The sequence below is a fragment of the Sorex fumeus genome, unplaced genomic scaffold, assembly GCF_029834395.1.
Source record: "Sorex fumeus unplaced genomic scaffold, SorFum_2.1 ptg000231l, whole genome shotgun sequence".
NCBI classification, from domain to species: domain Eukaryota; kingdom Metazoa; phylum Chordata; class Mammalia; order Eulipotyphla; family Soricidae; genus Sorex; species Sorex fumeus.
The window spans coordinates 1,105,160-1,115,537 of record NW_026606288.1 but is presented as its reverse complement, the minus strand read 5'-3'; the positions used below and the strand labels follow the sequence as shown (position 1 = coordinate 1,115,537).

General features: G+C 53.5%; 1 protein-coding gene across 1 annotated transcript; it reads left to right on the top strand.

Moving 5' to 3' along the window:
- The first annotated feature begins 211 nt into the window (after window positions 1-211).
- On the top strand, window positions 212-10,062 carry LOC130017893 (elongation of very long chain fatty acids protein 4-like). The gene is made up of 7 exons (XM_056108661.1): window positions 212-269; window positions 382-569; window positions 3,897-3,977; window positions 6,144-6,200; window positions 7,460-7,574; window positions 8,263-8,390; window positions 9,879-10,062. The coding sequence occupies exons 1-7, from the start codon at window positions 212-214 to the stop codon at window positions 10,047-10,049; spliced, it is 798 nt and encodes a 265-aa protein (XP_055964636.1). The 3' UTR covers window positions 10,050-10,062.
- Window positions 10,063-10,378: the final 316 nt, after the last annotated feature.

The window sequence follows — 10,378 nt, the reverse complement described above, 5'->3', positions numbered from 1 at the left end:
CACATTCAGTGACATTGTGGGGTGAGGAATGGAACCAAGTGCCAGCCCGCAAAGACACTCAAGGGGTGACTGTCCAAGCCCAGGCCAGGGACAGTAGGTTGTCGGGGACAAGGAGTGAGGCCCGTGCATGGCCCTGGAAGAGAGCAATTGGGGGAAGGTAGGGGTGGCAGGGAGATGAGACACTAACTCGCTTCTCTTGCAGATGCTCGCCATGCCTGGTGCCCTGGAAACGCTCTGGGACCATTACACCTGGGTCCTGGAAAGCGGAGGTAGGAGACAGAGCCCGCCCCAGCCGAAGGCCTTTTGGCGAGGCAGACCACGGGGTCTGGGGGCAGGTATCTGGGGGTCACGGGCTGCCTCAGCTCATCTTTACTTGTCCAGACCCACGGACGGATGCCTGGATCCTGGTGTACTCCCCACTCCCAGTCATCTTGCTCCTGCTCCTCTACCTTCTCCTGGTGCTGGTGGGTCCACGTGCCATGAGCCAGCGGCCACCACTAGAACTGACCGGAGCCCTGGCTACCTACAACCTGGGGCTGGTGCTTCTTTCGGGGTACATTTTCTACCAGGTAAGGAGGGAACCCCCCATAGAGCAGAGGGTCTCTTTCCTTCAAGGGATGGATTTCTGAGGGGCCAGTGGCCCTCCACTGATGGCTTATATGAGGTGGAGAGATGGTCACTTTCTCCCAATCTGCCTCTGTCAGCCCCTGGCCAGCTGGGAAGACTAGGGTGAAAGAGTCTGGGATGAGGGGCTGGAGCGATAGCACAGCAGGGAGGGCGTTTGCCTTGCACGTGGTCAACCTGGGGTCAATTCCCAACATCCCATATGGTCCCTGAGCACCGCCAGGAGTAATTCCTGAGTGCAGAGCCAGGAGTAACCCCTGTGCATCGCCGAGTGTAACCCCAAAAGAAAAAAAACCTAAGAGATTAGGGGTCTAAAATCATAATAGTGCGCTTGCTATGAATGAGACCCTAAATTTAATCCTTGACACAGGAGGGGGGAAAGTGGCTAGAATGATGAAGAGGCAGGAGCAATGGTACAGCAGGTAGGACATTTGCCTTGCACATGACCAACCGACCCAGGTTTGATTCCCGGCATCCCATATGGTCCCCTGAGCACCACCAGGAGTAATTCCTGAGTGTATGAGCCAGGAGTAACCCCCGTGCATCGCCGAGTGTGACCCCCCCCCCCAAAAAAAAAAACAGAGACTCTGGGATGAGCCTCTGGGTGAGCCTCTGGGAACATACAGGGGTCTCAAGTTCCACCAGCCTCACGAGAGGAGGAGCCACACCTGACTCCCACTTGACCTTCTGGGAACGGGGTTTGATCCCCCATCACCCGATTCCTCAGAGAGCCGTGGATTCAGGCTGGAGCGGGGAATCGCTCTTTGCAGGAAAAGAGCAGCAGTCCCAGACCTTGCCCAGACCTTTCAGGTCCTCGTCCTTTCTCACAGAAAAGAATTTCAGGAGCAGTGGAGTGAAAAACAGATTTTATTTGGAGGCTTTTAGGAAGGGGAAGGAGGGAGAGAAGATGAGAGAGATGTGCTCAAGAGAGAAGGCGGACTTCTGCAATGATGGAGAGAGCCCCAGTACAACCTCTCAAGAGAGGAGATGCGTGAGACACGTGTGCCTGGGCATCACATGTTCTCGGCCACGCGGGTACAAGCAGCACATGGGTTCAGGCAACATGTGCATGCATTTCTTTTGCTCAAATTGGTGTTTGTTTGTTTGTTTGCTTTTGGGGTCACAACCAGAGTTGCTCAGGGGTTACTCCTGGCTTTGCACTCAGGAATTACTCCTGGCGGTGCTCGGGGGACCCAATGGGATGCTGGGGATCAAACCCGGGTCGGTCACGGGCAAGGCAAAAGCCCTACCTGCTGTGCCATTGCTTCAGCGCAATTAAATATAATAGATTTAATTAATTTAAATATTTTAAATAATCTATATTTAATTTTTTCCATCTTGTCACAGCAGAATATAAAATGAGCAAAACCAATTAACCCTTCAAGTACGATTAGGCCTATTCTCAAGTTTACTTGAAATGGTTCTTAGGGGAAAAAAATTAGAGAATTTCTCACTTTCTGCATATCCAGGTTGAACTCTAAGAACATAACAAATTTAATATCTTAACATATCATTTGTAAGGCAGCAGACGAGTTTAAAGTATTTCTACAAAACAGATTATTTCTCTTTGTGTTCTTGCTACTAATGCTCCTAACTAGATAGCAAAAATATTTTTTTGGTACTACAGTGCACCTCGTCAGATGATTTTAATTAATTTATTTTTAATATTAACTTTTACTTTTATTGAATCATTGTGAGATGGGCTGGAGCGATAGCACAGCGGTAGGGCGTTTGCCTTGCACGCAGCCAACATGGCCGACCCGAGTTCGATTCCTCCGCCCCTCTCGGAGAGCCTGGCAAGCTACCGAGAGCATCTCGCCCGCAGGGCAGAGCCTGGCAAGCTACCCGTGATGTATTCGATATGCCAAACACAGTAACAACAAAGTCTCCAGTGGAGACGTTACTGGGCCCGCTCGAGCAAATCGATGAACAACGGGAGGACAGTGATACTTTCATTGTGAGATAGAACATTACAAAGCTGTTCATGATTGGGTTTCATTCATACAGTATTCCAACACCTGTCCCTCCACCAGTGTAATTTCCCACCACCAATGTCTCCAGTTTCCCTCCCACCTCCCAAACAACGCCCACCCCTCTTTGTCTACCTCTAAGGCATAGTGCCATAGTCCTGATTTGTTTTTTTTAAGACATCACCATACCGTTTTCCTTAGAGGATAAACCAGACAACTTTCCCGACAACAGTGAAAGTGGTTCCTTTTCCCCCACATGCCCACAGCAGTGATTGTCTGCAGTCTTTTTGATAGGTGCCATTTCTCACAGTTGTAAGGTGATCTCCCGTCATTTAGGTTTGCATTTGCTTAATAATCAGATGAGCACTCTTCCATATGCCTAAGGGCCATCTGCGTACAGGTCTTTGGGAAAGTGTCTGTTCAATTCCTCTGCCCCTTTTTTATTTTTTGGAGAGTGAGGTTATTCTTTTTTTTTTTTAATTTTTATTAGTGACACACCATGAGGTATGGTTGTAGACTTGCAAATTTTTGCGCTTGGGTTTCAGTTATACAATGATCAAGTACCCATCCCTCCACCAGTGCCCATTTTCTACCACCATGGGTCCCAGTATCCCTCCCACCCCCCATCCCCCCCCATCCCACCCTGCCTCTGTGGCAGGGCATTCCCTTTTGTTCTCTCTCTCCTTTTGGGTGTTGTGGTCTGCAAAAGAGGCATTGAGTGGCAATCATGTTTGGTCTATAGTCTACGCTCAGCATGCTTCTCCCATCCTGGGAGGATCCTCCCAACACCCTTTATTTGGTGCTCCCTTCTCTATCTGAGCTCCCTTTTCCCCTAGCACGTGTGGCTAGCCTCCAAGCCATGGAGCAAACCTCCTGGTACTAATCTCAGCCACTCTTGGGTGTTAGTCTCCTATTTTATTACTTTACGTTTTGTGCTTGACTTTGTCTATATCTTGGATGCTGGCCCTTTTGAGCTCCGAGGGGTGGAGCGGGGGAGGGAGGAGATGGGGTTGCTGCCTGCTAACATTGACAGCTTCAACCCCCAATTTAGAGTCTCACATACTGTGGACGCAGTGTGAATGTGTGACCTGCAGTGACCCTATCACACATCACTGGGCTTGAGCATGAATACAGAGACCCCTCTTGGATCTGGCCGCCTCATGGAGCCAATAGGGTTACCAAGGACCAAGCATCAGGGTGCTGGGGAGGATGATGGCGTCCAGAATGGAACTAGAGAAGGGGGTGTCCCTGCCGTTGGAGCAGGGCGCCTGACTGACTCTTTCCTTTGTCCTTCCCTGCCAGTTTCTGACCGTCTCCCTCCTGGCCGACTACAGCTACTTCTGCCAGCCAGTGGACTACAGCCAGAATGAGCTCAGCATGAGGGTACGACCGGAAGCGGAAATGTTCAGCCTGCACAGAGAGGGTTGATAACATGCACTTCCAGAACCACCAACGCTTACAGCAGGGCACATTATCGAATGTTCTTTTGGGAGCAGTTGGTCAGGCATAGGCTCGTGAGGCCTATATGAGCTTCAGCTCTGCTGGGTCAGCCTGGGTTGCTTCTGTCTTTTGGGTGGGCCTCTGTGTTCTTTGCTTTCCAATGGGCATGCTAATACCTACTTTATGGGGGGTGGTGGAAATAGATGCAATGGAAAGGCCCTCCCGTTGATCGTCGATTTGCTCGAGCAGGCCCAGTAACGTCTCCATTGGAGACTTTGTTGTTACTGTGTTTGGCACATCGAATGCGTCACGGGGAGCTTGCCAGGCTCTGCCGTGCGGGCGAGCGAGATACTCTCGGTAGCTTGCCGGGCTCTCCGAAAGGGGCGGAGGAATCGAACTCGGGTCGGCCATGTTGGCTGCGTGCAAGGCAAACACCCTACCACTGTGCTATCGCAATGGAAAGAGATCAAATTAGACAATACATGCCAGGGTCTTACTTCGCCTTGGGCCTGACACTCTTTCCAGCTCAGTTTCAAACTGGAAGCAGAACAAAAGGGTTCCTGGCAAACAAACCCATCAGGAGGCGGGGCTGAAGAGTTAGCATGGGGTCTGAGGAACATTCTTTGCAGGCAGCTGACCTTGGGTGGATCGCCACCACCACCTCCTGAGCATCCCTGCCCACTCTGAGGGCTCCCGGGGACCCCCAGGGGTTTCCAGTAATCCCTAATGCCATACGACTCTAGCAATGCCACATCCTTGGGGTCTTGCTTTGAGCCACTGGTCAGGTTGGAGGACAGTCACCAGGAAGAGTCTCCAGGCCTCCTGAGAACCACTAGGAAGCCCCCCCCCCCCCCACCCAAACAAACAAACAGAGCTGAGCAAGCCAGGCCACCAGAGAGCAGTTGGGATATATTCTTAATGCTCAAAGTACCATCTGTTAGAGTCCAGAGTCAACCACCCCTCAAAGACAGAGAACAGAGCTGATAATGCAATCACATAGCAAGGTTTATTGTTCCAGCTAGCTGGGGTCCCCAGTATCTGCCCAGAGCACCGGGTTTCAACAAGGACCCCGAGCACTAGGTTCAGCAAGTTCTTATACTTTTGGCAAATAAGCATTACTCAGCAAATTTCTATTACCTGGGCTGGAGTGGCCCTCCCGTTGTTCATCGATTTGCTCGAGCGGGCCCAGTAATGTTTCCATTGGAGATTTTGTTGTTACTGTGTTTGGCATATCGAATACATCACGGGTGGCTTGTCAGGCTCTGCCGTGTGGGCTGGAGTGATAGCACAGCGGGTAGGGCATTTGCCTTGCACGCAGCTGACCTGGGTTCGATTCCCAGCATCGCGAGAGCTAGAGCGATAGCACAGCAGTAGGGCGTTTGCCTTGCACGCAGCCAACATAGCCGAACCGAGTTCGATTCCTCCACCCCTCTTGGAGAGCCCGAGTATCTACCAAGAGTATCTTGCCCGCATGGCAGAGCCTGGCAAGCTACCCGTGTTGTATTCGATATGCCAAGCACAGTAACAACAAAGTCTCCAATGGAGACGTTACTGGGCCCATTTGAGCAAATCGATGAACAACGGGAGGACAGTGACAGTGATTGTTTTGGCCTGCTGTAACATCCAGCTCACTCCCCGACAGTTACATTCCGGAGACCTAATCTCACGCCGGGGATGTAATCTTTGACAAAAGCATTTGGTTTTTCTGCTTTTCTTGTTCCTGGAAGAGGCCTAAGTCACTCAGAACCTGTCATGGCAGTTCTCCGGCTGAGTGGGTCCTAAAACACATCCAGGCACTGGCCGTGTCTGCATGACCCGGGAGCTTATACAAGCAGTAGAATCTCGTGGCCACTCTGGGTGTGCCAACTTAGAATGCACCCAACTCAGAATCCACTGGGCAGCAAACAAGAACCTCCCAAGCAGGTCCCGGTGGGCCCCTTCCATGGCATAGCTCAGGCTTCTCTTATCACCTCAGGAGCCTCGCCCTGCTCGCCCTTGGGTCCTTGCTAGACACCTTGTGGCAGGCAGGGAACAGGGCACAGAGGAATGGTCTGCAGCCAGCCCTGCCCGACCACCACGCCTGATGCAAGTTTCCTTTCCTGCCAGCAGATGGCGCGCGTGTGCTGGTGGTGTTTCTTCTCAAAGGCCGTGGAGTTGCTGGACACGGTAAGTTGTCTCCTGGTCTCTTGCACTCTTGGGCCTGGTGCTTGCCACCCGCCGGGACTGGGGTATAGACGGGACCCCCACTGTGGTCCTCTTGGCTGGGCCCAGCAGTTGTGCCTGAAGCAGACGTCAGCACAAACGTGCTGGCAGAGAAGGGAGAACCAGACTCAGAAACCAAGACTGCGCTCACAGCCCTCCAGGGCTGCCTCCTGGTGGGGGCGGTGACTCCCTGCACCTCGGTTTTCCCACCTGTAAAATGGGAAGATGAAAAACTGTATGCTAGCAATGTGGATTTTTTTTTCTTTTTGGGTCACCCCGGGCCATGCACAGGGGTTCCTCCTGGCTCATGCACTCAGGAATTACTCCTGGCGGTGCTCGGGGTACCACATGGGATGCTGGGAATCGAACCCGGATCGGCCATGTGCAAGGCAAACACCCAACCTGCTGTGCTATCACTCCAGCCCCCAACGTGTGCATGTGCCTTTGCTTTTCTGCTTTTTTTTTGTTTTTTGGGGTTTTTTTTTTTTGCTTTTTTGGGTCACACCCAGCGATGCATAGGGGTTACTCCTGGTTCATGCACTCAGGAATTATTCCTGGCCATGCTTGGGGGACCCTATAGGATGCTGGGAATCGAACCCAGGTTGGCCGTGTGCAAGGCCCTACCCGCTGTGCTATTGCTCCAACCCCTATTCTGCTTTTTTTTTCTTTTTTAAATTTACAGAGCTGTGGTGGCACCTCCCCTTCCCTCTTACCGCCCCCCCCCCCCCCCAGCCATGTACCTGCATTGAAACAGGCTTTGAACCCCAGGTCAGGTAGCCAGGGCTCGGGGAAAGGGCAGCTCAGATAGAGAAGGGACCACCAAGTAAAGGATGCTTGGAGGGCCCACTTGGGATGGGAGACGTGTGCTGAAAGTAGACTATAGACCAAACATGATGGCCACTCAATACTTGCCTTGCAGACTACAACACCCAAAAGGAGAGAGAGAGCGAAAGGGAATGCCCTGCCACAGAGGCGAGGTGGGGTGGGGGGCATGGGGTGGGGGTGGTGGGAGGGACCATTGGTGGTGGAGAATGGGCACTGGTGGAGGGATGGGTACTCGATCATTGTATGACGGAAACGTAAGCGCGAACGTCTTTGTAAGTCTGTAACTGCATCTCACAGTGATTCATTTAAAAATAAAAAATTAAAAGGAAAAAAAAAGAGACTGTTGAGATTTCAGAAGAGTCTACTCCCCGACAAACACCATTTTCCTTCCCCTGCAGGTCTTTCTTGTCCTGCGTAAGAAGCAGGAGCAACTCACGTTTCTGCATGTCTACCACCACGGGACCATGCTCCTGAACTGGTGGGCCGGGGTCAAGTACGTACCAGGGGGTCAAGGTAGGCAACCAGGCAGCCAGGCCTGGGCAACCCTCCCTCCCCTCTCATTCCCTCTTCCTAGCTAGCCCCCAGAGTGGCCTCAACTCCTGGTTTGTGCCCCTTATTCCTCTGGGCTCCCAACCCCCCCTCCCCGGTGCAGGGGGCAGGGGAGGCCGCCAGAGACACACAGGACCAAGAACCATCAGCTCAGAGACCCAAGAGGGAGGCGGATAGCGCCTGCCCGGGCCAGGGATGCTCTGGCCTGACTCCTGCCAACCCAACTTTCCTGGGAATTTTCTCCTCAGTGTGGGCTGGAGAGATAGCACAGCGGGTAGGGCGTTTGCCTTGCATGTGGTCAACCCAGGTTCGATTTTTCCTCCCCTTTCGGAGAGCCTGGCAAGCTACCGAGAGTATCCCGCCCTCTTGCAAAGCCTGGCAAGCAAGCTCCCTTTGGCATATTCGATATGCCAAAAACAGTAATAAGAAGTCTCACCATGGAGACGTTACTGGTGCCCGCTTGAGCAAATCGATGAACAACGGGAGGACAATTCGACAGTGCTACAGTTGACTGATATGTGCTGATATGTGCTTGGCAGCCGGGAGGGCAGAAAGAGGCAAGGGGGTGGGGGTGGGGGGGTGAGGCAGAGCCCAGCGACTCCTTAATCCAGTTCGTAATCCGTCTTCTCTCCTCTGCCGGCCCTGACTGCAGCTTTCTTCGTGGGGATGCTGAACTCTCTGGTCCACGTCTTCATGTACCTGTACTATGGCCTGGCCAGTCTGGGGCCCCGCGCACGACCCTACCTGTGGTGGAAACGGCACCTCACCATCCTGCAGCTGGTGAGGAGACCCAGTGGCCTTGAGGGTACCCCAGGGTGCACCCTTCACACCGGCCACTCGCTGTGGGAAGTGAGCTGCCCCCCCCACCCCCCTTGCCAACAACTCGCTCCCTCCCCTTCCCTAGTCCTTTTTTTTTTTCTTTTTGCTTTTTGGGTCACACCCAGTGATGCACAGGGGCTACTCCTGGCTCTGCACTCAGGAATTACTCCTGGCGGTGCTCGGGGGACCATATGGGATGCTGGGAATCGAACCCGGGTTAGCTGCGTGCAAGGCAAACACCCTACTTGCTGTGCTATCGCTCCAACAACCCCCTTCTCCACCCAGTCCTGCACCCCACCCTGGGGAACTCGGTAGCTGAGACCTGGGGGCTCTCGGTATCACAGCTTAGACGCACTTTTTCCTGTGAGTCTGCGCTCACAGACGTAGTTCCCAGTGTCTATCCGTCTTCTTGTCTGGGCGGGGGGTAGGGGGGGGAGGACCCTGTCTCTAAAGACAATGGCAGCCTTCTGAGTATTTATTGTGAGGCTCAGGGTGGCTGGAGCGTGTCACTGTGAGGGGAAGGTGGGTTGAGGAACAGAAACAGTCACCTCTTCCTAGATCTCTTTCTTTAAAAGTAAAGGCCCTCCCGTTGATCATCGATTTGCTCGAGCGGGCCCAGTAACGTCTCCATTGGAGACTTTGTTGTTACTGTGTTTGGCATATCGAATACGTTACGGGGAGCTTGCCAGGCTCTGCCATGTGGGCGAGATACTCTCGGTAGCTTGCCGGGCTCTCCGAGAGGGGATCTCTTTCTTTATTAAACTTTTTTTTTTCTGTTTGGGTCACACCAGCGATGCTCAGGGGTTACTCCTGGTGGTGCTTGGGGGACCCTATGGGATGCTGGGAATAGAACCCGGGTCGGCCACGTGCAAGGCAAACTCACTGTGCTGTCGCTCCAGCCCCTTTATTGAACTTTTCCAAAGGGATGGGAACCTGCCCCCTGCTGGCCGACAGTGATTAAGACAAGGGAGATGAGACTGGAGAGATAGTACAGCGAGTAGAGCATTGGCCTTGCACGTGGCCGACCCGGGTTCGATTCCCAGCATCCCATACTGTCCCCCGAGCACCACCAGGAGTAATCCCTGAGTGCATGAGCCTGGAGTAACCCCTGTGCATCACCGGGTGTGACCCAAAAGGCCAACAAAGGAAAAAAGAGAAGGAAGATAGAATGGTAGTAGTACAGGGTCCTGGGTTTGATCCCCAGTGCCACTTGCTGTAGGAGCCCCCGCCCCCAACATCAACAGGTGATGCCCTGGATACTTCTGAACCCCAAACGGTTGGCTCTGATGGTCCCTGACACCGAGTCCCTCACCTGGTTGGCCCAGAATGCCCCCACTCCAAGTGCACTGCTTGAGAAGACCCCCTTGTGCCCCCCCCAAACTGGAGGGACCTGGAGGAGCTGCCGGCTCTCTGGTGCTCCCGTCTCTCACTCTTTCTTGCTCTCCCCAGGGCCAGTTTGTGGCCATCGCCGCTCACGCCTCCTACAACCTCTTCGCCGAGTGCTCCTTCCCGGATGGGTTCAACCTCGCCGTCCTCCTCTACTCCCTCAGCCTCATCGTCCTTTTCCTCAACTTCTACCGCCAGACGTACCTGCGGGGCAGGCGGAAGAAGCGGCTCTAGGGGCCAAGATGCCAGGCGCCCCCTCCCCCCAATGCATCTCACCGCCCACCTGCATCTCACCGCCCACCTGACCCCGCCCCCTCAGGATGCCTCGAGGCTCCTGTTTCTTCCTGGGGAAGAAGAGGAGAGCAACATCCTTCCCCAGTGCAGGGGCTGGGGACCCCCCTCACCCCTTTCCCTTCTCTCTTCCCCTGCCTGCGTTGTCACCTGGGTCCAACCTATTCGTATTTTCCTTCCTCTCCCAGATGAGAACCTTCCCCACTGGATGTGGGACTCTCTTCTGCATCCTGAACTCCTGGGTAGGGATTCAATAAACAAACATTTGTCCG

Coding starts and splice junctions, on each gene's coding strand:
- LOC130017893 (XM_056108661.1), top strand. CDS start 212: ATGCCTGGTGCCCTGGAAACGCTCTGGGACCATTACACCTGGGTCCTG. Junction 570..3,896: donor CGGGGTACATTTTCTACCAG/GTAAGGAGGGAA, acceptor CTTCCCTGCCAG/TTTCTGACCGTCTCCCTCCT. Junction 3,978..6,143: donor AGAATGAGCTCAGCATGAGG/GTACGACCGGAA, acceptor TCCTGCCAGCAG/ATGGCGCGCGTGTGCTGGTG.